This window comes from Bidens hawaiensis, unplaced genomic scaffold (assembly GCF_021521415.1).
Source record: "Bidens hawaiensis isolate Kalapana, Puna unplaced genomic scaffold, B.hawaiensis_p1.1 tig00012615_1, whole genome shotgun sequence".
Taxonomy (NCBI): Eukaryota; Viridiplantae; Streptophyta; class Magnoliopsida; order Asterales; family Asteraceae; genus Bidens; species Bidens hawaiensis.
In genome coordinates, this window is record NW_027492038.1 from 300655 (window position 1) to 327682 (window position 27028).

At 36.0% G+C, this 27028-nt stretch overlaps 2 protein-coding genes and 1 pseudogene across 2 annotated transcripts; 2 read left to right on the forward strand and 1 right to left on the reverse strand.

The window, feature by feature from the left end:
* Positions 1-7380: 7380 nt before the first annotated feature.
* Positions 7381-7776, reverse strand: LOC143541613 (uncharacterized). Its single transcript, XM_077034388.1, has one exon. It carries the CDS (start codon positions 7774-7776, stop codon positions 7381-7383), a length of 396 nt encoding a protein of 131 aa, XP_076890503.1.
* A 2141-nt stretch (positions 7777-9917) lies between these two features.
* Positions 9918-17989, forward strand: LOC143541626 (mediator of RNA polymerase II transcription subunit 33A-like). The gene is made up of 12 exons (XM_077034399.1): positions 9918-10239; positions 11598-11708; positions 11792-12136; positions 12240-12556; positions 12635-12726; positions 13341-13701; positions 14125-14335; positions 14583-14697; positions 14884-15045; positions 15173-15812; positions 16433-16639; positions 16714-17989. The coding sequence occupies exons 1-12, from the start codon at positions 9959-9961 to the stop codon at positions 17832-17834; spliced, it is 3963 nt and encodes a 1320-aa protein (XP_076890514.1). The 5' UTR covers positions 9918-9958; the 3' UTR covers positions 17835-17989.
* A 6187-nt stretch (positions 17990-24176) lies between these two features.
* LOC143541593 (EID1-like F-box protein 3 pseudogene) lies at positions 24177-24979 on the forward strand (annotated as a pseudogene).
* Positions 24980-27028: the final 2049 nt, after the last annotated feature.

Sequence of the window (27028 nt, forward strand, 5' to 3'; positions counted from 1 at the left end):
TTTCAATTTAGTTTTTTCGATTACGATTTACGAGACATATCTTTTTTTTTTTCATTTGTTTCAGAAACACCCCTAGAATTAGGAGTATGTTGGATAAATGTGTGGGCTATTCTGAAAAGGTCATTGATTCCTATTTCCTTGCAAGCTCCAAACTTGAAGTTGACTTATATTAATATTGCTTAAACAATGTGCAGTGGATGGGTTTTCATAACCAAAAAGTACCGCATACGAAGGGGCATTCACTAACTTTTTCATAAAAAACGCATAATGATATAGCCAACAACAGAAGTATTTTATAATGTTTTTTTAATATAGAAAACGGATGGTTGAATGTGATTGGTTGGAAAAATATGTGGCCCCACGTCCGCCATTGTGCTGGCGTCAGTGACCTTGTCGCCCTCCTTGTTGAGGAGTGTAATGGTATTTAACGAATTAACACCTTGAAATTCTAAAATGGACCAGGGCTCACGCCACTATAGATGGTCTTACAAAGCGAAGGTTCACAAGTGTCTCTTTTAAAAAAGTTTGATTTGAATCTAGAAACTTTAAAATCAAGCATTTGCTAAAGTTACTGTGTGAGATATTTACACATTTGGGTAAAGAAAAGATGGGATATAAAACTGCAAATTTACTAGCATAAACTAAATGCTGGTTCTACTTATCATAAAAATGAGCAATAGACAAGTTCACCAGTAACATTTAATGAGAGAAATGAGTGTGATATTAAACATGTTAACCCATGGAACAAAAACCATATATAGCCAAAACCACTGAAGCAAAAATGCACAACCTGAAAAGAGCAAGAAGGTGGTGAAAAGATGTAGCGACAAAACTTGATGCTAAAAAGTAAATAAATGTACACACTCTTTTATTGGTGACCGAAGTTGTAGGTGGTTTGCCATGCAGAACAAATAAAAAATAAAATAGTACTTTTTCCAATAAACAATACAACTTTGTTCAACCGAAGTTCATGCCACGCGTTAAATTTAAACAATTCATTTAAGATATATTTTTATTTTGATTTAATAATTATGATATTTAACCTTTTATAAAAAATTTAGAAACACGGTCTTGTTTAGTTTTTTTTTAATAAACATTTCGATGTAATGTTTATAAAAAAAACGGAGTATTTTCAAGAACATGTATTTTTTAATATGAGTTAGTAAGTTTGTTTTTTTTGTTAAAACTTGTAAATGAATTATTAGGTTCGAAATGAAATTTAACTATTTAGTTTTTTAAATTGATATTGTTTAAAAAAATAAACATTTCTATTATTTATGATAAAATTATAGAATAAACTATATATGTAATATAAAAATTGGTTTGGGTAGGGTTGTGATGTGGGTATATGAAAAACAACTTCACGCGGTTGAAACATATATGGACGGCTCAGGTGACCTGTGTGACTCGCTTCCCTTTTAAGCTAAATAAATAAATTCAGCCCATTTACAAAATACCACACCAAAATCGCCAAACGAGTTGAAATTGCCACACATGTGCATGAAACTGTGATAAACGAATTAAATACACTTTAACTGATCTGGCATCTGCCTTGAGAGTTTCAATGAGTTGATCCATGGTTTGAGAAGTGACATAAAACCTGCCATTACGGGGTGGCTGGATCGAAACAGTTCCAGTGTTATTGTTAATAACAACCTACATTTTGAGAAGAGAACACAAAATGAAGTTGCAGACATGAAACAGAACCAAAAATCTTGACATCAATCCCATTAAAAAGATTTTAATTGTTATTATTATTATTACTACTACTCATATTTTAGATTATCCAACTTTGGAGCCTCTATAATTTATTTTTTTTAATAGCAAAAGCCCATACATCCAGGAATAATTATCAATTATTTTGTGCCACTGTGGGTCACTAAAAGACTGTGTTGCGTCCCGTTTAGGTTAGTTTTCTTTTTAAGTTGTTTAATATAACTTTAATCACTATACATAAAATTAACATTTGTATGTACAAAATTTGACATTTTTTTACACATGATACATAAGGATATAAACAAAAAAAAAGGAAGAGTCTCTCACTAATATAAAAACGTCATACCTAGCCAACAATAGTTAATCGAGTGCCTCTTTTTAAAATACGTTCGGTTTGCTTTAGTCCAAGCATCTTCATAAAAAAATTTAGACAAGCCTTAACTAAAACCATTAATTTATAAGCATCTTTAAGTGTATATGAATGTAATAAATCAATAAATTCCATACCTGGAAACATTTCTTACATGTTAAACAAGCATGTGGCATTTCTGGTTCCTTAAACACTTCACTTCCAACAGTTAATTCCAAATCCTCACCGACGGTTAATCGAGTGCCTTTTGGTAGAATACGTTTAGTTCGCTTTAGTCCATGAATCTTTGTAAAAATAAAATAAAATTAGATAAGCCATAACTAAAACCATTAATTTATGAGCATGCTTAGGTGCATATAAATGAATGTAATAAATCAACAAATTCCATACTTGAAAACCTTCCTGACATGCTACACAAATATGCGGCAATTCCGGTCCCTCGAACACTTCACATCCAACGGTTAATACCAAATGCGCAGCACCACGAGCTCCAAACATATACTCAAGCACTTCCGTCATCCTAATACAAAATGATCAAGAATTGAGGAAAATCCTCCTAAACTTGCTCTGTTTAATAATTTAAACAAACAAGATCATATTTTAAACAAAGAGCTTGTGTTATCTTATTAAGTATATTGATTACTTATAAATATTCAAAAATACTCACCAAGTACCAGTCAACCTCTTTATACTCTGATGGCATCAGTTTACAACTTTTAATCCATTTACCAAAATCATTTTGTTTCAAAAAATGTTTTTCTACCTGCAAATGATAAGTAGAGTAAGTATCATGTCATTAGCTTTCACATAAAACGTCGAAAAATATAATAACAAGTAACAATTGCTGTAAGCCAGTGTATGTACTCCTTACCATTTCCTCCACGATTACCCCTTGCGAATCACTATACTTGCAATCAATTATAGTATCTGAATCAACTCTACCGGATATCGCCACAACAAAGGGCGAGTTAGGCAACACTTTCTTTGCAGCTTTTAGTATGTCATATTCTGAAAAACACACACATTTTTCATCAATCAAGACCACAACTTTTATTAGTCTCTTATGATGTTTACAAGCATCCAGTTTTGGGTAACAAAAACACATAATGTATTTTACATTGATGACTTTTTCTAAAGAAGTTATTATGAAATAATCAACACAAAATTAAGTGAAAGAAAATGTAGCATCTAAAGTAATTATTGTGACTTACCGTTCTGAGCATGGTTTTTGAGTTATAATTCTCTAGTATAATATAGTGTGTTCTGATTATCATTTATTCATTTGTGACCTTGAGACTCGGCCTAGTCGGGGACTCGTCTGCCTAGACTGATTTTTATAACGCTGAGTCTAAAGTAAGAAGACTAGAAGTAGAGTTGTTCAAAACATATAATGCTATTAATTCTCTAGTTTATAAATTTTATATAAAATATATTTTAATTATTATATTTTTGTCTTTTATCAAGATCGAATTGATATAACTCACCAAAACGAAAACGTATTTGGCTAACTCCCAAACACTTTTTTGATCAAGAAAATCATCTCTATTTACTTTCGAGTTGGGCGTCTCACCGGAAGCAACCTTTCTATCCTTAGGGATAGAGGTAAGGTGTGCTTACATCCCACCATCCCCAAACCCTACTTATGATACCTTAGGCTATGTGTGGGAAATACTGGGTATGATTGATTGATTGATTGATTGATTGATATATACACGTTTGATTATAACTAGAACTCAATTAATTAATTCCATGATAATGAGCTAACACATATCCTATCATAAGTTAATTAGAATTTTAAGATAATTATCCTGAAACTAATTAATTATTAATGTTTATTGATTTACTTGCAGACCAAGCAATCAAGTCTCCTAGCCAGTCCATGCTTCTAGCCACAACTGACTAAGGAATTCCCAACATTTTATATATCAATATATGTAAAAATAGTGAATACAAAATTAACGGTCTTGGCCAAGCTCAAGCTTGATTTTTCAGCTCGATAAAGTAAATGAGCCAACTACAACCCTAACTAGAAGGGAAATAGAATGACTAACTCAAATCCTTCAATTGCTTCACCCGGGTTACTGTTTCGAGAAAAATTGCTTCCCTAAAAAACCGATCAAACAATAACAATGACAAACTAAAGAAATGTATACCCGTTAAACTTTATAATTAAATTACAACTTAAGTTATGACTTATGAGATCACCTTGCCAAACCTATGCTACCTAGAAAACAAAGCACGGCAGCACCGAAACAACAATAAGCTTTTCCGTTCGAATGATTAGCCATCATTGTAGCAAACCAATCAGCGAAATTAACAGATTGAGATCCTGCTATCGAGCACATGTACAACTTATGATAAAATACATAATGGCACGTATAGAATACTTATCAATATTAATTTTGACTCGGATCTTTATAAGCAAATTTAATGTTTACCTAAAAGATGTTGAACTTGACTCTAAATGAAAAATATAATTAAGTTTGCAATGGACGTTAGTTGTTATAGAGTTTTTGTCCTATAACTTTTGTCCCAAGTTTAAGTTGTCCTAATAACTTTCTTTCCAAGTTTTTAAGTAACTAAATTATTACGCTCAATATTAATGCATTTTACATCCACATACTTTACAAATTGAGTCCATAGTTTTAATATTTGTGGTTTTATTGTATCTTTTAAGTAAACTGGATTTTAATAATCTCAAACTTTGATGTATTGGCCGAGATTAATACTAACGCAAAAAGTGTTTATAGACGGTGTTAACTTTAAACGAATTTTTCTTTGGTAATTTCATACTAACTAAAAAATAACCCTGTTAGTGTTTTTATGGCCTGACCTGCTTATGTGGGCTCACTTAAATAGGCTTTTTTGCCCGTGTTTAAAGGATAAAAAATTTAATCTACTCTAGGTATTGGAAGTTGATTCTAAGTGACATCATATTGAAAGTAATAATTGGAAAGGATGCATGTGTTGTTGACACTAATGAACAAAATTATTTTTGTAGATCATGTTAGTTGTCAGGCATACCTTGTGTTCGTACTGAAATGATATTAGCCTACATTAATAGGACTTAGAAACTCATGTTAGTAAACACCTTAAAAGGGACATGTTCAATTCAAAGAAGCATATAAACACTCTATCAATCCATGTGAGAAAGTATTCGTTGGTCTAAACCAAATGATATCAAACGTCTAGATCTGAAAGAAAGAAGAAGGCCTGGTAAATTGGGTGTAAAGAAAAAAAACAGAGAGAGATCCTTTCGAGAAAGGGTAAAAGAACCCGAAGGTTAGACTTGGAAACACCTGTAAAAATTTTCAAAGAAGTGAGCATAATGAGACACTGAAAGGTTAACATAAAATATTTGATGCAGCAAGTATGTCGGTGATAAGAATGTTGGTCAAGGCCATTTTTTTATGTTCGGGAGAGTGTTGGTTGTTATTATTAGTTTAAATGAGTCGGATATTGTTTTAGAATGTTGATAAGACTATATGGTATGGATACCTCTTTGCTTCTCATTTTAAATTGTCATGTCAGCGCCACATCATACCCCACTCCACTCCACTCCACTCACTTTCACAATATCAAGGAAATGGTCACCTATTTAACAATTCATTACTTCTCTCATTTTAAATAAAATATTAATATTTACATACATATACCTAAAATTAAATTAAAATTTAACATAACTAAACTAATATCACATAAAATATTACCACTTAAGTCAAATAAAAGCATTGATTTATACTAATAAGTATAAACATTAAATTAAAAAAATAATAATAAGATGAGAAACAGACAAATTTCAACACTGACTATTTAAGTGTTCTTCTCCCTTAAATTAAAAAGGAAAAAAAAATAAAAAACTCTACACTTCGTCTTCTTCTGCACCATATTCCAGACCTAAAAACATCCAACAAAATTGAAAACATTTAACAAATAACTTCCAAACTTGTTCCTCTCCATATAGAATTATCTCTCAGATTTGAGCGGCATTTTAGTTGTGGAAAATTCACCAACGAAATCGCCACTGGGCGGCCCCGATGTGCCTGGGGCGGTGTTCACCGCTGGCACCGCCCGCCAGGTCACCATTTCTGCGGCAAAGCGTGATCCACACCTGATAGTCTAAAAACATTAGTTTACATTTTTTGGTTTTTGTGATGATTGATATGTCGTTTTTTTCTTTTTTGAACAACAAGTTTTTTCCAACCTAAAATCCTTTAATTTTTAAACTTGCAAAGATTTAAACTGACAACCTCATCTTTGTGAGTAGAGACATCATACCACCAAAACAATAAGTTATGGATATTAATATGTGGGTTTACTTTTTATTTCATTAATATATTAATCTTACTTTTTAAATTTTAAGCATAAAACATGCTTAATTATTCAAATATAAAGACTAATTTTTTTTTTCCATATAAATGAAAAAAAAAACTATTTTATACTACAGAATTAAATAACGACTATTTTTAAATTTAAAAAGATAAAAGAAATGAATGATTTTTTTTTTAAATTAAAAGGCCATGTCACTATTTATTTAATCTAAATACACACCATAAAAAAATGTTATATTCTGTCATATCATCATAGATTCATGGTTACCTGGTAGTGAAAAGGTCAATTTTTTTTACCATGGTGTCATATTTTTCGATACTCGGAGTTCCAGAAACCTGACGTCAGAATTTCCAAGTCAGGTCGCATAATGAAAAACGATAGTGATCATGTAATAAAATTAAAAAGGTACATTGTCATTGGAAAAACAAAATAATAATAATAATAATACAGTGCGTCAGTGCCATTTACACTATACAAATACATTTTATAGTTGTTTCCAATGGGTTTTTATATTAGGCTAAGGGTAGTGGGGCTTGATCCAAGCCCAAGTGATCCAATATATTTACGATACGTAGGCGGTGATATGGCACAGGATCAAGCCCCAGAGGGTGTAGTGGTCCAGGTGATCCGGGGCTTGATTGAATTTTTTTTAAATAATTTAAAACATTACATTAATAATAATTTAAAATATTACTAGTCTAATACAAGATTATCGGGTCTTCTATCCCACAAATGCTCAACCAACTCATGCCGAAGGTTGTCGTGTATCTCACGGCTCTTGATGATATTTAAGTTGTCAAGTCGTTGTTTATTGATGATCGTCAATTCTTGTCTTGGAATAACACCTTGGTAGTTTTGACAAATAACGTGACCCTCGTCTTCTAGTATCATGTTATGTAGGATTACACACGTGTAGACGACTTCCGTTATCTTCTCCCTTGTCCAAAATTTTATTGGATTCGTCAATATTGCCCATTTTTCTTTAACACTCCAAACGCCCTTTCAATATCTTTTCTGGCCGATTCTTGTCTCTTCGTGAAGTACTTTCGTTTGTCAGAAAGTGGAGACGCATAAGCTTGAACTAGTGTCCCCCATTCGCTGTAAATACCATCAACGAGGTAGTACCCGTACTTGAAGTGTTCTCCATTTACAGAAAAAGCCTGAGGGGGTTCAACCCCGTCGATAAGGTCATCGAATATCGGTGATTGATCGATAACATTGAGGTCATTATTTGACCCGGCAACCCAAAAGAACGCATGCCAAAACCAAAGATCCTGTGACGCCACTGCCTCAAGCACAATAGTAGGGCCGGGGTTATCACCTCGGCGGAATTGACCTCGCCAAGCAGTAGGACACATAGCCAAACAACATGCATACAATCGAGGCTACCGAGCATCCCGGGGAAACCATGCCTTTCACCGTGCACCTCGTATATGCGTTGGATATCATACATTGTTGGTTTACGTAAGTATCTCCGCTTGTATAGCGATATGACCCCTAAATATAATTATTTAAAATTATATAAATAAATGTAAATAATAAAATTTTAAATAAAACTATATACCTTTACAAAAGTGGTTAAGCAAATCGCGTCCGGTCTTTTTAGCCATTTGTAGATACTCGTCCAACATGTCCGAGCCAACACCATACGCTAGTTGCCGAAGAGCGGCGGTAATTTTTTGAGTAGGCGTGAACCCGGGATAACCTCTAGCGTCATCCCTTTGTTGAAAATACTCAAAGTACTCCGGTGTTCGCGAGCCAGGTGGCCGCGCCGGCCAGCCGCGCCCCCCATCCGCGCCCCACTACCCTTAGCGTTATGACAACTATCCGTTATATCTTCAATTGCAACTTTCGTACATAACTTTTTTTTCATTGTAACAAATGTAATAATCATCCAACAACCAAGCAATAAGCTTTATTCGTTTTTTTTTCACTGCTGCTGATTAACCCGCTCCATTGATTGCTGGTCCGCCTAGTCGCGTGGTTGCACTTTGCAAAAATCCAAAAGACAAAAACGAAGATCATTGGTAGTGTTCAATAATTTCTTTTTCTTTTTTTCTTTTTTGGGGTAGAACTTAAGTCAAAAACAAATGGGGGAATTTGGTTATGGAAAATAACAAAATGGACTTTTTCTTAATTGACAAAAGTTTTTGGATATTTTTATTATAAAACTAGTATTTGATCCCCACGTTGCTGGGTTTTGTAAAATTTTTTATTCGCACATCCAGTTTACTTGAGAAGATGAAGGCTTCCCTATCACTATCGTCCTTGATCACCATCCCTCCCGCACGACAAGTAATTTTCATTAACCATTAAAAAAACCGAATGAAAAGTAGATGTAAAATGTTATACCGTGCATGATGTGTCATATTGACCAATAACATAAAAAAATAATAAATAAGTGCAACACGACATTCTTTATAGACAACAAAGCAAAATAAAAAATAACCCGAAAGAATATAAAAAAACTAAATTTATTATAAACTTACCACCACACCAATTGAATTCTTTGTTAAAAACTCATTTGTGTTTCTCTCTCTCTCTCTCTATATATATATATTAAAATCACTTGTGTTGAAGAAACAATAATAATTAGTTTTAGTAGAGATAATGATGTACAAAAGATGAAGCAAAAATTACAAACACTATGGTACACAACTCTCCTAAAATTATATGTATATAAATAATTGGACTTTTGATAAGAATGTTTTTTTCTAAATAATACTATTCGTCCGAAATCCTCGTGTTAATGTGCATGTCACCCGCGAAAAAGAAGGTACCGATTAAACTTGGCCATCCAAGCAGGTCGGTCAATCTCCCTGCCTCCCCATCCAAGTTGGGCCTCGTTTTTTTGGGACGACGACTTTCTTGTGTGTTAGGCCATGCATTCCGCAATTTTGAAGAGCCCCGTTGCCCCCACTCTGGTTAGACAATGTTGTCTTAACTGTTAACCGGGCTCATGCAGACTTTTAGAGTCTGGCTTTGGCGTTCCCCCAGAAAATCATACAGAAGGCTACCACTTGACAGTCGTTGTGCCACCACAAGAAAAACTCTCTGACATAAGACACGGTGAGACCAAAACCCGAATGACAACCTTTGCACACAAGCTTAGCTCAAATCCTTCATTGCTAGTTTCTAGTATCCACCCAAAATGATACAAGTGAGAATCAAACTTGAGTCTCCACTTAAGAACCCAAGACTCCTATTGCAAGACCACAAGTTAAGAATGAATCAGGCCTTGCTTAAACAAGCCGAGCTCGAGCTCAACATTTCATAAGACAAAAAGAAAAAGAAAAACAAGAAAAAAAAGAGTACACGTTACAACGATCGTACCCATCTTTTCTTATAATTACCCGGCCCGCCTCCATACCGGTGGCCACATCGTGTATTTAATTTTATTATTATTATTATCATTATTATTATTATTACACTCCAACGACCTCATTCATATTCGTCTCTCTGCGATTGTTCATCATTTAAAACTCCTTTAGCCAACAACCTCAAAACCCTACAAACCCTAGCTCCGGTACCGAGCAAACCATGGCGGTTACGGTACCGGCGACCACCAGTCTGTACGACGGAGTGATGGAAATGACCAAATCTGCTCAAAGCAAGGGCGCCGACCCGTTGATGTGGGCCGTTGAGCTCTCTTCGAGCTTGTTATCGGCCGGAGTGTCCATGCCGTCAACGGAGGTGGCTGAATTGCTGGTGGCTCATATCTGTTGGGCGAATAATGTGCCGATTGCGTGGAAGTTTTTGGAGAAGGCGTTGTCGATTAGAGTTGTGCCGCCAATGCTCGTTCTCGCGCTGCTGTCGAACAGGTTTCGTTTGTGGTTATACTGATTTAATTGATTTTGTAACCGTTGATTGGTTTTGGTGTTATTGTTATACTATTGGAGATGTGTAATAGTTGAGATTGTGATATTAGTACTTTGAGAGAATTCTCAATCCGTTCCCTAAAATTATATGAGGGAGACTTACAAATTATATGGTATGGTTATAAATTATATAGTATGGTTGTGAGAGGTTGCAGAGGAGAGAGAAAATTTATATGAGAAAGTTAAATTTGAGGTGTAGATAATTTTTTAATATTTTCATAAAGTAGTTGTGAGTGAAAGAGAAAAAATATAATGATAAATGTATAAAATATATTATTTAATTAAACAGGAGAGAGAAAATATAGTGTTTTTTAGTGTAATTATATGATATATATGGATATAGGATAGGGAACGGGCTGGGAATGCTCTGAGTATATTAATACTACAAGGACAAGTAGGCAATTTAGTAATTTGAATTTTGTAAATTTGTATTGAGATTTAAAAGTGATTTTTTAGGTATTTGGCTAGGTAATGTTTTGGAATAAAACTAGGTGTATGAATAGTTATGAAAGGCGCAAGGCGCTTGAAAAGCAAGGGCCCTAGATATTTTAGTGGGTTGTAGACATATTTTAGGCTCATTTTGGGTTTTAGACATGTTTTAGGCTGATTCAAGGCCATTTTCGGATGTTCCATACCAGTTTGCCTTGAATTTTTAGGATTTTGCCAGAATTTTTAAGATTTGGTTGGAATCTCAGCGGAGACCAAAATCTCGCCTGTAGGTTGCCTGATTGCCTGGAATAATAAATGGCAGCGAGGTGCCTTCTCTACACCTCACATCTCGCAGGGTCTAGGCGTACGCGGAAGGGCTTTTGACAACATAGGGTTTTTTGAAATTGTTTTTGGATGTGCTATTGATGCTTGATGTTGTAATAATCACTTTCGGTGATGATGAGCATACTGCGAATTCTAAAAGGGTGTGCATGCTGCACTAGGCTCCTGTGTTTGTGCAGGGTCCGTGGAGGGGTCGGATCGCTTTGCGATCTGATATACAACATGTGTATATAAATGTTTCTGCTATGCTCATTAATGATCATTTTTATTCTAGCTGATATAAAATTGGGTATTTATGCATAAACAGAAGGCAAAAGTAGGTTATTCAATAGATAACCAGATAGTTAAGTTGAAACGTACATCTTTCTTTCTAGAAGTATAGCTTACTGTCAGTTAAGAGGTAGAGTTTCATAATTGATGGTATTTGTAATGGTCTGTTTACACTATGCATAAGTTGTAGTAAAAGTTTTTGTACAGTTTATTTATTGTTAGTTATTATTGCTTTATTCAAATGTTTTTGGTGATCATAGAGTAATCCCAAGTCGAAGACGCCATCCTGCTGCCTACAGGCTTTATTTGGAGCTCCTTAAAAGACACATTTTTCCATTGGCTTCTGAAATTAACGGTCCAAACTATCACAAGTAAATTCTTGTCTCCATTTGGTTTAGGAGCTTGAAAATATACTTGAACATAGTAAGAAGGACATTCTTTTATGCAATTGCAGGATCATGGAATCTATAGATGACACTCTTCACCTCAACAAGATATTTGGTTTCGAATCCAGTGAACCTGGGCTTGTTTTGGTTGAATTTATATTTTCAGTGGTGTGGGAGCTACTTTACGCCTCACTCGATGATGAAAACTTGCTAGAACTAGTGTCTGAAAAGAAATCCCCATGGCCAATCAAATCAGTGGACATGGATATCGATGATCATAATTATGGAGAGCATAAAATTGATTATCACCAGGGGCTGTACAAGATGAATACCATAACAGCCATTGAGATAATTGGAGAAATTTTTCGTGATAAAGTAACCTCCAGAATTCTGCAATTGGCACGCCGGAATATGTAAGGAACAAGCGCCAAAATTTGTTACTATATTCCATTAGTGTGTGGCTCTTTTCTTGATTACTATATGTTAACGTGAATCACCTCTAATTTATACTTCTAGGCCTGCACACTGGGGATCTTTTATGCATCATTTCAGGCTGCTTGTAGGAAACTCAACAGCTTTAAGAAATTCAAAAGATATTACTCCTGAGGCTCTTTTGCAGTTAACATCAGATAACCGTGTACTAATGTCTAAGGAATGTAAAGCATCATCTCTGCAACAGTTTCATGCGGTAATGGCTTCTGGGTCACTTATATCATCTGCAGGGCCAGGGCAAAGTTATGGTGCTAGCCGTTTGCTTCCACTTGATTTATTTCTTGAAGACACTATGGATGGATATGTAGTGGCTACTACCAGTGCAGCTGAAACTCTTACCGGTACAATTATATTTAAGTTTCACATACATATATTTTATCATTTATAATGTGATTTAAACAAATGGATTTGTATTTCAGATCTCCTGAAAGCTCACCAGGCTATTACCCAGGCCTCTTGGCAGGACACTTTTCTTGGCTTATGGATTGCAGCTTTGCGGCTTGTACAAAGGGTAAAAATGCATAACAGTACATAAGATATCTATCAAGAAGATATATGTATATAATATATGTGGACGTGCGTGTGTTCTGGATCAAATGAGAAACAAAATATTCGTGAGGAGCAAACTGATTTACTATTTTTAACATTGAGTCAAAAGTTTTTATGAATTTCAAATATACACATTTGCAAATTAAAGTTAAATAATTAGCGAATCGGTTTTTTTTCTTCACGTTTTCCATAAATATTTGTTTTTTTTCCTCACTGGATTCTAAGTCTATATACATGTCTTTGTATCTATATGCGTGCACATTTACGTACTGTATACACACATATATAACTCATATTGTGAACTTTATATCTGAGATTTGAGAAAAGGGATGCTCTTGTGTACTGAAATAGCACATGTGTAAAAGGCATTTTACATATTAAGCTACTTTATTTGTTATGCGCTTTTCATTTTTCAACATGACCAATTAACTTGTTCAAGTCATTCTAATAATTTTGCTAGACATCAAAATGTGTAGCTTTTCATTGCCAACCCAACTTACGTAGATGCGCCACACATGTTTTTTCTTTTCCTTTTCCTTTTCCTTTTTTTTAAATTTTTTTATTTTGGTTCTTTAGGAAGGGGAAGCTGCTGAGGGTCCAGTACCTCGCCTTGATACATGTTTATGCCTGCTATTATGCACGACTACTCTTGCAGTTGGTAATATTATTGATGAAGAGGAGAACACTTTGCTCGAGGAAAACGATCATAAACATATGCATCATGGGAATGAAACACAGGTTCCTGGAAACTGTCGCAAAAGCCTAGTTTCTAGTTTACAACAGTTGGGTGATTTTGAAGGTTTATTGACTCCACCGCCATCAGTTATTTCTATAGCAAACCAAGCAGCTGCAAAAGCTATTTTGGTTGCCTCTGGTATATCTGTTGGAAGTGGCTTCCTTGATGGTGTTACCTTAAATGATATGCCAAACACTTGTGGTGAGTAATCTTTCATCAGTATTATTGGTAGCAATTTCCATGCAGTTACTTATGAATGGGTCAATACCAGTTTTGTTTTTTTCCTACCAAATCAAATAGGTAAATATAAAATTAGTCTAAAAGGAAACATGCCGAAATTTATAACTCATAAAATCTTGTAAGTCATTTCAATTAAAAATTACACGCATCGAGGTCTTCTAACTAGTCAAAGGGTTAAAAAGATAGTTTAAAAGGAAATAGATCTAAAGGCCGCATAGATTTTTTTATGTAGTTTTGCTAGACCTTAAATAATTACTTTATTATTATTATTATTATTATTATTATTATTATTATTATTATTATTATATAGTTATGGATTAATATTAGTCGTTTAAGGATTCATTTTAGTAACATTAGTGAGTCAAATGCTTCTTTTATTTGCAGCTGGAAACATGAGACATCTTATCGTAGAAGCTTGTATCGCAAGGAATCTGTTAGACACATCAACATATTTATGGCCCGGGTATGTCAAGGGCCACAGTAACCAAATACCTCGTACCATTTCTGGGCAAACACCTGGCTGGTCAACATTGATGAAGGGGTCTCCTTTGACTTCTCAAATAATGCATGTTTTGGTTTCTACACCAGCTTCAAGGTATGCTCACCCTTTGTTTTGAAAGTATTGATTATATGTTTTAACCCTATGTAATTTTAACTTATGAACGAGATCAATAGTTCTGTTACTTTGTATTCTACTATTTTGTAGCATTGTCATTTGTCAGCAGACAGTATGCATGAGTGTTGACTACCATGTAAATAACTGAACATATAGGCTTGTGTAATATTATCATTTTTAAGTTGTGGTTTAGCTACTGAATTTTAGCTTTTGGATTGAATGGAAGCTTAGCAGAAATTGAGAAAATATACGGAATTGCAATCAATGGTTCAGAAGAAGAGAAGATTTTTGCTGCAACTGTTCTATGTGGAGCATCGCTAACTCGTGGATGGAATATACAGGTGATTATTTCTCACTCATGATTTTTGTTTACTTATAGAGCTGGAAATTCTGTAGTCGTAACACACTTTTGCCACTTGTACATCTTTGTATTTTACACAATCTGCTCGACTTGCCTCTTTTGCTACCTATATTTCTTGAGCCCTGACTTTTTGAAATTCAAACCCTTCTGTTGAAAATGTTTCCAGGAACATACTGGATTTTTCATTATTAAGCTGTTGTCACCTCCAACTCCCGTGGATTATTCAGGAAACGAGAGCCATTTGATCGTTTATGCTCCTCTATTAAACGTTCTTCTAATGGGAATATCATCTATCGACTGTGTTCAGATCTTTTCCTTACATGGTTTGGTAAGTAAACTTTTGTTTTCGCTCTCTTTTATATTCATGTGCTCATTATTCTTGCACTTATATTTGGGTCGGATTTCTCAACGGTATATTGAAAGTAAGCTATCTAATGCATACGTTATTTTTACAGGCTCCACATCTTGCTGGTGTATTAATGCCCATATGTGAGGTGTTTGGCTCATGTTCACCCACCACTGTTTCTTGGACTCTCCCAAACGGGGAACGTTTATCTCCTCTTTCCGTATTCTCAAACGCGTTTATTCTCCTTTTAAAATTATGGAGATTTCACCAGCCACCTCTTGAAAATCTGATTGGTGATGTCACCCCCGTAGGATCTCAACTAAACCCCGAGTTCCTCTTGCTGGCACGCAACAATCCACTTAACAACCAAAAAACCCGAAGAGGACATTTCAGTAGTTTGTCATCCTTGGAACCAGTGTTCTTGGATTCTTTCCCAAAACTAACATTTTGGTACCGACAACACCAAGTGTGTTTGGCTTCAACTTTATCTGATCTTAAACCTGGAACTTCCGTGTACCAGATTTTTGATGCGCTTTTGAGTATGATGTTTAGAAATGTTAATAAAGTCGGTCAGTCGTTGAGTCATTCTGCTTCTGGAAGTAGCGGTTCGTGTGGGTCCATACCTGAGGATTGTTCTAATCGACTTAATCTTCCCGCTTGGGAGATTCTAGAAGCTGTTCCTTTTGTTGTTGATGCTGCTTTGACCGCTTGCGCACATGGAAAATTGTCTCCCCCTGAACTTATTACAGGTTTGTCTTTTTTTAAAGCACCGTATCTTCATTAACACTAGAGAAATTTGCACAAATGGTCCCTGTGGTTTGACCATTTTGCAAGTTTGGTCCCCAGATTTTTAAAAATTGCAAGCTTAGTACAAACTTTTGTGAGAGGGTTGCATTTAGTCCCCACCGTTAATCAGTTTCTAATGGGAAAGTGATGTCATGTACAAAACTCCTAACGCGGACTTCATCACTTTCGGAGTTTCGGTTTTTAAACTGAACATTCGATTTTGCGTTGACCTAAGGTGATGGAGTCAACGTTAGGAGTTTTGTAGTTTGAAAGAGTATTTTATTAGGGTTTTGAATTTTAAAAGATACATTGCCCTCACTTGAATGGTCCATGACAATATGACATCACATTTTTAATAAAAACTAACTAGGATTAACGGATGGACCAAACGTGCAACCCTCTCACAAATGTTTCACTAAATTTGCAATTTTTAAAATTTGCAAAATGGTCAAACCACAGGGACCATTTATGCAATAAATGTAAATATAAATTGTCTAGTTTGAGTTGAAAGTGCATCTATAAGTATATTCTACACCGTAATAGTGTAAACATCTAATCACATTGTTGTGAATAATAATAACAGGACTCAGAGAACTTGCTATTTTCCTACCTGCTTCAATGGCAACTATTGTAAGTTACCTTTCAGCAGAAACAACACGTGGTCTCTGGAAACCAGCATCTATGAACGGGACCGATTGGCCAAGTCCCGCAGCCAATTTAGCCATGGTTGAGAATAACATAAATAAAATATTATCTGCCACTGGAGTCGATGTTCCAAGTCTTTCTGTAGGTATGGCTTTTTACAAAAGTACCCTTTTTTTTGGCTTTTCGAAGTTTATAGTTTTTGATATCTTTTTTTTGCAGTGGGGACCACTCCAACTCTTCCTTTGCCCCTAGCTGCCCTAGTAAGCCTCACAATCACCTACAAAGTTGACCGAGTCTCCGAATCTGTTCTAAACTTAGCTGCCCCGGCTCTAAACACCCTCGGTGCGAGCTGCCCGTGGCCCAGCATGGCCATCATCTCTTCACTGTGGGCCCAAAAAGCCAAACGTTGGACCGATTACCTTGTTTTCTCCGCATCACGAACCGTCTTCCACCACAACAGTAACGCAGTGGTCCAGCTTCTCAGGATGTGTTTCAAATCAGCCATCACTCAACCACCCTCTTTTTTGGGAGGTTGTGTTGGTGGTCTTCTCGGTCATGGGTTCGGGTCCCACAGCTCAGGTGGGATGTCTCCCGCAGCCCCTGGTATTCTCTACTTACGGGTCCACCGTAGTGTTGGAGATGTCATGTTCATGACTGAAGAAATCGTCTCACTGTTAATGCATACGGTTAAAGATATCGTGTCAACCGATGTACCATTTGAAAGACTTAAAAAGTCAAATGGGCTCGTGATGAGATACGGTGAGGTTTCTTTATCTGCAACCATGGCTCGTATCAAACTAGCAGCTTCACTAGGGGCGTCGTTAGTTTGGATAACGGGCCGGTTAAATTTAATACAATCTTTAATTAAAGAAACACTACCCTCGTGGTTCATATCGAGCCATAAATCGGATCAAAGTAAAGGTGATTCTGGCGGGATGATCGGGATGCTAATGGGTTACGCGTTGGCGTATTTCGCGGTTCTCTCCGGGGCGTTTGGTTGGGGTGTGGAGCCCGTTTCTTTGTGTTGTAAAAAACGGCCCGTTATTCTTGGGGCCCACTTGGAGTTCATGGCGAGTGCACTCGACGGGAAGATTTCACTCGGGTGTAATAGAGCCACGTGGAGGGCTTACGTGTCAGGTTTTGTGAGCTTGATGGTGACATGTGCGCCAAAGTGGGCCACGGAGGTTGACGTGACGGTTTTGAAGAGATTAAGCAAGGGTTTAAGGAAGTGGGACGAGGAGGAATTGGCTTTGACACTTCTTGAGATTTCTGGTGCGAATGCGATGGGTTCGGCTGCTGAAATGATTATTGAATCTTCGGGTTATAGTGTCCTTATATAAGTTAATTGGTGATTCGTGCGGTAGGTTTAATATGTGTACATATAAGCGGGCTTCGGCTTTCTGTCACCGGATGCTTGCGGTCAATATGACAACACACCGAACAAATAGTTAGTTAAATTTATTACAAACAGTAAGATCTACATGTTTTTAACTAGTTTCTGAACCGAGCTAGAAACTAAAGCTCGTATGTTGCTTGTATTCTACTTGAGCTTGTAGCTTGTTATTACAAGATAATAAGCTACCTGTAGTGCAAATAATAATACACAAGAAAATTAGTTGGTTTATGAGTCAATGAGCGAGCTACTCAAGTTAACTCAATTCGAGCTTTTATGCAAACAAGCTACCTTCGGCTTGAACTCAACTTGGACATTTATACAAATTGCCGAACGTGAGTCAAATTGGCTTCAATTCTGAACGAGCCAACTTAGATCGTTCCCATTCACAACTCAGCCCTTCTTTATTATAAAATTAATTTTTCACTCTTTCATCTACTCAACTAAATAAAACTTTTCACACTCATTAGCAACCCAAAATACTACCTTTTATTAAATAAATATAATTTATATTTATAATTGTTGTCTTTTTATTAAAAGTGTGTAGAAATATAAAAAAAAATCTTTATTAAAAATAAAGAATATATATTTAATTTTAAACTTTTTTAAAAAAATATTTATATTCATCAAACATACTTAATAATATAGATGAGCAAAATTATAATCGTAGCATGAAATATAAAATTACACTTACAAATGATACAAGTTACATAAGTTTCTACCCAAAAAAACATACGAACCCATATTAAAAATATTATTTTGAAGCAATTCCGTTTTTATAAAACTTATATCGGATTGTTCACAATAAAAAGTTAAGTGTAACTACATATTTATATTTTTTTTAAAGTTAACTTTTACAAGTTATTAACGAAAAATTAAATTATTAGTGAAATTAAATCTTAGAAAGAAATAAAGAATAAAAAAGTAATAAGAACAAATAAGATATGGATACGTGGCTTGTTTAATAATAAACCAATAGGTGAACTATGGGTAAATTGGGCTGATGTAGCAAACAGTCTTTGACTTGGGATTGCAAAAAAATGATTTTCTTATTTCTTTTAAATTCATATGGCAAACCAATCCCAATGTAGTTTACTGATGAGGCTGATCTTATCTAGGCCGATGAATGAGGCAAAAATGACACGAGCAACTTTTAAGGATACTGTGTGGATAAGCACATCTTTTGTCTTTAACAGATGTAATGTTTGAATCTTGCTTCTGTAATCCTTTTTATAGTTTTTTAAACACTACTTACGCAACACAAATTTCGATTTACTAGCATCATCATAAAATTGTGTCGCAAGCTGAAGAAACACAATATGCCAATCGATTATTATCATTATTTTGGTACCCAAGGCTAAGATTTTGATTGTGAAAAGTTAGGTGTATCTTACTATTCTATTTTCTGTGGTCGACTCTTAAAAGCATCCTAGTTTTGGGATTTTAAATACATGTCTTTCATAATATAATCAATATTTTAAAATGCCAAAGTGAAGAAGTTATCGTCATTATGATGGTTACGACTCTTTTTTTTTAGTGAAACTATTATACTATGTATTAAAGAAGAAACAATTAAAGAAGAAACACTGTGTAGACTGTAACAATGTTTTCTATAAAATATAGTGTAATATTGTATATTAGTCCTTAAATTTTAGATTGTTTTAATTTAGTCCCTTTAAGTTTTAAATTGTTTCGGTTTTGATCTATGGTTTTCTTTTTGCTAAACTCTGTTTATCTTTTACTTTAGCATCCCAAAGTTTTCATGATTTTAGTATGTAACTTAACATGTGTTTTCCTTCCCATATAGTTTTTTGTTATTAGTTATACATTTAAGTTATTGATTCTTTGGTAATCTTTAGCATACGATATTTTCAAAACTTTAGTATGCCGTTACGACATGCTCATATTTTTATATGTCATGCCGTTAAAACGAAGTTGTATTCACAACAAGTTATGTAAGTTCCAATGAAAACGGAGTTGTTTTCGCAATAGAATATTTTTTTTATATTGTAACCACATACCGAGTGTCGGTACCACATCAATGCCGTAATAAGTCGAACCAATACCAACCAAATCCTTTTGATAGTTAAATAAACTTTTATTTGCCGAAGTGATATTCGTTACGATGTGTTTGCGGTATTCGCGTTTTAATATGCGGGTCCGTTGTCGAGTTCCCGCGCAAAGCGCGTCGGGAACACTCTAGTTATATCTATAGAAACAATGTTCATAGTATATTAATAAAAAATATATCTATATTATTATATATGATATAGGAGTCATGGGCAAACTAAGTCGATGGATTTTAAGATATTTACTGAAGAGGTATGTACCCGCCTCAACACCGAGCGAGGCGGGTCAACCCACAAGATATAGACAAGAGGCTTGAAATCAAGACATTAAGAAGTCACAAAGCCAAAACCTATGCGCATGGCGCATACCACACATGCTCAGGCATCATATGCCCAGGCACCACACATGCTCAGGCATCATATGCCCAGGCACCACACATGCTCAGGCATCATATGCCCAGGCACACATATGCTCGCGCATCACATATGCTCACGCATATCACATATGCGCGTGGCGCATCAGCGCGCGGCGCATATCACATGCTCGTGCATATCACATCTGCGCATGAAACATCTGCGCGTGAGAATAAAGAGAAGACCTCGCGCATCCTCAGGATTGGCGCATATCACACATGCACATAATCAACCTCGTCCTTATCCAAATCAGGATTAGGGCAACCCTGATTGTGCACGTCAGACAACCTTCCAGAAGGTATCTTTTTAAGGAATAAGAATATGCTGATGTTGACAGCTGCCAAATGAAAGGTGGACAACTCAGCATGACACATGTGCTACCACGTGATTACAACCAATGAGAAAGCACCAGGTGTCCCAGAGGACACGTGGCGCAGAGCAATTGGAGGAGGCCAACAAGGCTGAGCCCAATCAGTGGAAACCCTAGCACTATAAATACAGCATCAACTCCACAAGGAGAGACACTCAATCATTCACAGTTACAGCCAGTAACATCATCATTCATTCACATTCAATCATATTCAATTACATTCAATCACAGACAGTTACATCCAGTAACACAATCACACAGAGTATTCAGCTATTAAGCAATACTCTCCAGATTTCCTTATTGGGTCATTATTATCTTCTCCCACAAAATACTTATTCTCACACCGGAGGGTTACCCCAAAGAGGACCCCTCTGTCCCTTTCTGAGGGGTAAGTTGACGGTGCTGTTCATTTTGTAGGTAGAAGAACCCAGATCCAAGAGAAACCATCGGTGAGATAGCATAATCATACCCGAGTGAAGAAACGTGGATCGACTCACTGGTAGACGATCTACTTTCCTCGGGTATGATTATGCTATCTCACCGATGGTTTCTCTTGGATCTGGGTTCTTCCACCTACAAAATGAACAGCACCGTCAACTTACCCCTCAGAAAGGGACAGAGGGGTCCTCTTTGGGGTAACCCTCCGGTGTGAGAATAAGTATTTTGTGGGAGAAGATAATAATGACCCAATAAGGAAATCTGGAGAGTATTGCTTAATAGCTGAATACTCTGTGTGATTGTGTTACTGGATGTAACTGTCTGTGATTGAATGTAATTGAATATGATTGAATGTGAATGAATGATGATGTTACTGGCTGTAACTGTGAATGATTGAGTGTCTCTCCTTGTAGAGTTGATGCTGTATTTATAGTGCTAGGGTTTCCACTGATTGGGCTCAGCCTTGTTGGCCTCCTCCAATTGCTCTGCGCCACGTGTCCTCTGGGACACCTGGTGCTTTCTCATTGGTTGTAATCACGTGGTAGCACATGTGTCATGCTGAGTTGTCCACCTTTCATTTGGCAGCTGTCAACATCAGCATATTCTTATTCCTTAAAAAGATACCTTCTGGAAGGTTGTCTGACGTGCACAATCAGGGTTGCCTTAATCCTGATTTGGATAAGGACGAGGTTGATTATGTGCATGTGTGATATGCGCCAATCCTGAGGATGCGCGAGGTCTTCTCTTTATTCTCACGCGCAGATGTTTCATGCGCAGATGTGATATGCACGAGCATGTGATATGCGCCGCGCGCTGATGCGCCACGCGCATATGTGATATGCTCTGCATATGTGATGCGCGAGCATATGTGTGCCTGGGCATATGATGCCTGAGCATGTGTGGTGCCTGGGCATATGATGCCTGAGCATGTGTGGTATGCGCCATGCGCATAGGTTTTGGCTTTGTGACTTCTTAATGTCTTGATTTCAAGCCTCTTGTCTATATCTTGTGGGTTGACCCGCCTCGCTCGGTGTTGAGGCGCGTACATACCTCTTCATTTACAATTGTTTAAACACATGGTACAACCTAAAATGAGGGTAAAATGGTCATTCTAGGATTAAATCTCATGTGTTTTTCATTTTTCTCCAAAATAGTTACAACCTTGCTCTCTCAACTGTAATCAACTTTTATAAATTTAAAGAATATTTATAACTTTGGTCCTTTATATTTTAACCATCTATTCTTTATAATTTTATTTTTAACCCAAATACACCCACAATTTTTAAACGATCATAACTTTTTCGTACGTTAATATTTTTTTTTTAAAAATTGAACCATAAAAACGAGCATTTAATTATCTTTATTCAGAGTATGATATTAAAAATATAAAAGTTTACGTATGGGCGTTTGCCGTCCGGTTTTGATGGTTTTAAATTAAACCATGTGCCAAGCTATTATTAACGGTTTTTGGTCACCGAAAACTATAACTAAACCTTTGAAAATTGAAACCTAACAAAACCTAAGCATTAACAATGGTTGGGTTATGTTTTTGTTTGTACTTCGATATTAAATTGAGTTTAAAATAAGAACTATGAATCTACTTATCCCAATAAATGGTTTCACTGTTACAAACGAAACAAAAAAGCACCCATTCTCTGTCGATAATCTCTATATGCAGTATAGGATGGTAATTAAAGGCAACTGGTATAAACAAATATCAACATTTGAATTAAGCCTTATAAGTTGAAGACATAATATGGATGAGCCGTAGGATCTTGAACAATAGTTTATATGAGTCGGACTTAATATACAGAAACCTTTTTTTTTTAAAAAGCTACACCAATGAGTTAAAACATTGGGTGGGCAAAGATCCGCCATGATACCAACTTTAACTCTGTAATTGTATCACCCTAGTCAAATCATACATCAACATATTCGTACCGAACATGCTTTGAACTTTCACTTCAAAAAATAAAAAATAAAAAATCTTATAATATCATATGTAGTGGATGGAGCCTTTACGCCATGTGGTGCCACGTCACCATAGAGGCGCTTTACAAGAAAGTGGTGTAGTGAATGGAGCCCCTTTAAATCATTACCTTATTACTATTTTTTATTTAAAAAAACAAATAAAGAAACTACCAATCATCTTCTACCCCACCCCACCCCCTCCAAAGCATCCCAAGGACGGTGTTTTCGGTTGTTTTGGAGCTTTTTGAATGGGCAAAACGCCCAAGGTCTAATCTATACTATAACAAGTAAATAATAAAAACAATACAACCACCTAGAATTAGAAACAATGAAACATGTCAAACTTAACAAGGTACAACAAATATCTCAACATCCAAACACAAAACAAAACAAAACAAAACACCACCAACCTAATCTCACAAATATCCAACAATCATAATAAAAAAATATTCCTCTCACTTACCTTTTCCATCCCAAGTCACTCCCCATACGTGTCCCAGATATTTATCTCCATCAACCCTCAAAGCCTCCACGTTACCCCTACAAATCTTTTCGAGCAACCAACTTTTACACATCCTATGGGACTCACCACCATTTTTAACTCCACGTGTACCTTCACGTCCAATCGTGTCCATCCACGTTATTAAATATCTGTAACGGAATCGGTTTAACAAATCGGTTGTCTAATTACCACCTGACACGTATGCAACCCCACTATAAGGCGCCTGCACCTATATATACCGTAGTGTAGCCCTTACTCGCCGGAAAAATAACAGAATCAGTTCAAAACCCTAATTCGCAGGAAAAATAACTGAATCCGTTCAAATCAAGCCTCAATTTCGCCGGATATCTGAGAAATCAACGATTCAGCTCAGATTGAACCTCAATTTCGCCGGAGATCAGAAAAATAGCAGAATCGGTTCACACTGATACTCAATTTCGCCGGGGACTTGAGAAATCTACAAAATCCGTTCAAATTGATCGCCAATTTCGCCGGAGATCGGAGAAAACAACAGAACCGGTTCAAATGAGTGCGAATCAGAGAGTAAGACTAAACTCGTCGACCGGCGGTGGCTCCGGTTCAGTTTTCGGTTCACAGGAACCGGATTTCTTCAACGAACGAGTGCTTCTGTTAGTTATGGAGTCAATGAAATGGGACGTGAAAGTGCTCTGCCGTACAGCATCAGTCTGCCGGAGACTTCGCGCCATGGCGAAGCGGTTATTATGGCGGGAACTCTGTTTTATTGTGGCGGTTGTGAATCCAGCCGGAATTTTGTCATGAGCCGGTCTAAACCGGGTCACTTTGTGACCGAGTCCCGGTTCTTGAAAACCTCCGGTCGAAGCTTTTTAATGAAACGGTGTCGTAGCGACTTATTATTCGTTAGCGATCCATGTGAGCATCGGTTAGGTGATCGAGAGGACGATTTGGGGGTGTTCCGAGGGGTATTTCGGGGATTTCGGGGATTTCAGGAGTCGATGACACGTGCGTGTTTGATAGCGAGACAAGTGGCGTTGGAAGAGAATGAGAGGTGTCCTTATTGTGGTGCACGTGTTTGGAGCATGACGTCAGCGGGGTCGTTCCCGAGGAACGCCGCTAAGCGGCTTGGGTCTCATGACGGCGCGTTGGAGTATTTTGTGTGTGTGAATGGGCACCTCCATGGCACGTGTTGGCTTGCGCCGTTGTCGTCGGATGAAGGGGATGGGCGGGGTGAGGAGGTGGGAGTGAACGGTGATGATGATGGGACGGGAAATAGTTCTGACGAGTTTTTTGATGGTCCGACGGGTAGAAATGGTTTCGGAAATGATGGATCAAATGGTCATAACACTTAGATCCGCGAGCAAGGATGGGTATTTGGTACCGAACACTATTACCAGTACCTGTTTTCATACGGGTATTCCGTACCAGCATTTCCAATTTTGGTATTGGTATTTTCGATATTAGTATATTGTGAAAAAGTGGATGCTAAAATGCTATACCATATTATCCGTCAATACCAGTATCCATTACAAAATATTCATCTCTATGTGGCATCGGTGTATTCGATACCATATAGACAAGATGGTCCAGAAAATACTGATACAACATAGAGAAAAAAAATTGTAACTAATTATTGGTGTTGATCGATAGATTCGGTACTATATTTGGTATCCACTTTTTTCGGAAATTCACTACTAGTATTTTCGGTGCTGGCTGGTTAGTACCGATCTCATCCCTATCGACGAGCCAAGCATGAGTTGCGTGCATTATTTTGTTGTACCTTACAAGATAAATTTAGTTGCCTGCGATATTTGGTACCCACTTTTTTTTAGAGATTAACTATAAGTATTTCCGGTACTCGATCTCATCCCTATCGGTGAGCTTGGGTTGCGTGCATTATTTTCTTGTACCCTACAAGATAAATTTAGTTACGTAGTGTTGCATTTGATTTCATTTTGAGTGTGGGTTGTGTTACTATGAGGTATTGACTATTGAGGTTGAGACCAAGGATTGTAATACATCAAACACTTATACTCTTATTCCATTTGTACCATTTGACTTTTATTATGTGTTGTTGACTCTTGTTTTTTCACTTTCTTTTTTATATATGTATGTTTGTATCGTAGCTTCCAGTATGACATGTGGTGTGGCATGGTATATCCGTATATAATTTATTTGAAGTTTATATAGGTAATTAAAATAATACATGAGTTGGCACAAACATTGGAGTTTTTTGAAAAAACTATTTACCATTTTGGTGTTTATTAAAAAGTATTTACCAAACTAGTGTTTTTCATATATTTTTCACTTTATACTTTTAATCAACATATTTATATATTTTTATTTCTTCTATTAGTTAATTAATTATTTATTTTTATTTCATATTTTTTATATATTTTCTTCTGATTAGACCGATGGCTTCTTTTTTATATTTTTAATCAACTTTTTCTTATTTTTTCTAAATCTTTTTTATTATTTTATTTCTTTTCTTATTTGATTTTTTTGTGAATATATTTTCTTGTCCTTTTCTTTTTCTAAAAAAATATATTTTACGGAATTTGTTTTTTGGTTTAGTTCAGGTACTGTAACGTGACTGTAACGTGACGAACCTAATTAATAAAGCTTGAATTCGCATCGAATACTCGCCACAACAAATTTTGTTTTGCCGATTTTTAGTGTTATTTTTATATATGTTAATTTTATGAATTTATTTTTTGCGTTTAGTTCCGGTATCGTGGAATGGAACCTAACCGATACTAACGCGAATTCCATCAGTAACGGTTAAGTTTGCTATAGTATCGGAACTAAACCAAAAAATAATTCGTAAATACCATATTTAAAGAAAAAAGAAAGAAAAAGGCGTTGGTAAAACCCATAAATTGCGGTGACTATTCGACGCGAATTCGTCCAGTATTGGTTAAACATGAAAACTAAATTCGTAAAACGAGCATATTTAATACAAAAATAACAACATAAATTGGTAAAACTCATACATCATGGCTGCTAAATTCGATCGGAATTGGTTATGTTTATTAGAATACCAAAAACAAAAGGACAAAAAGAAGTAGGGGAAGTAATAAAAATAAGTAAAGAAAAATAAAAAAAAAGTTGAATGGGAAATAAAATATACATAAAAAAGAAAAGGATATTGTATTGATCAAATCTACTATTATATAAATTTTTAAGATCCATACATTAACCCTCTCTTTTATTCTTACTTTGACACCTGTCTTCACCAGGATTGAGAACCTAGATTTAGGAGCGGTTGAGTCGAGGTTTTTGTAAAAAGTATAGCTTTCATGAGTTCCAAACTTCCAATTCGTGGAAATTGACGCTGGCCGGTTTGATTTTATTACTGATTTGAGTTCAACATATTTTATTGCAATTCGTATATGCACACG

Bases quoted from the DNA above. Each gene is read 5' to 3' on its own strand.
- LOC143541626 (XM_077034399.1), top strand. From the start codon at position 9,959: ATGGCGGTTACGGTACCGGCGACCACCAGTCTGTACGACGGAGTGATG. The intron at 12,727-13,340 runs GTAAAAATGCAT...TTGGTTCTTTAG, and splicing joins CTTTGCGGCTTGTACAAAGG to GAAGGGGAAGCTGCTGAGGG. The intron at 15,046-15,172 runs GTAAGTAAACTT...TTATTTTTACAG, and splicing joins TCTTTTCCTTACATGGTTTG to GCTCCACATCTTGCTGGTGT.
- LOC143541613 (XM_077034388.1), bottom strand. From the start codon at position 7,776: ATGTGTCCTACTGCTTGGCGAGGTCAATTCCGCCGAGGTGATAACCCC.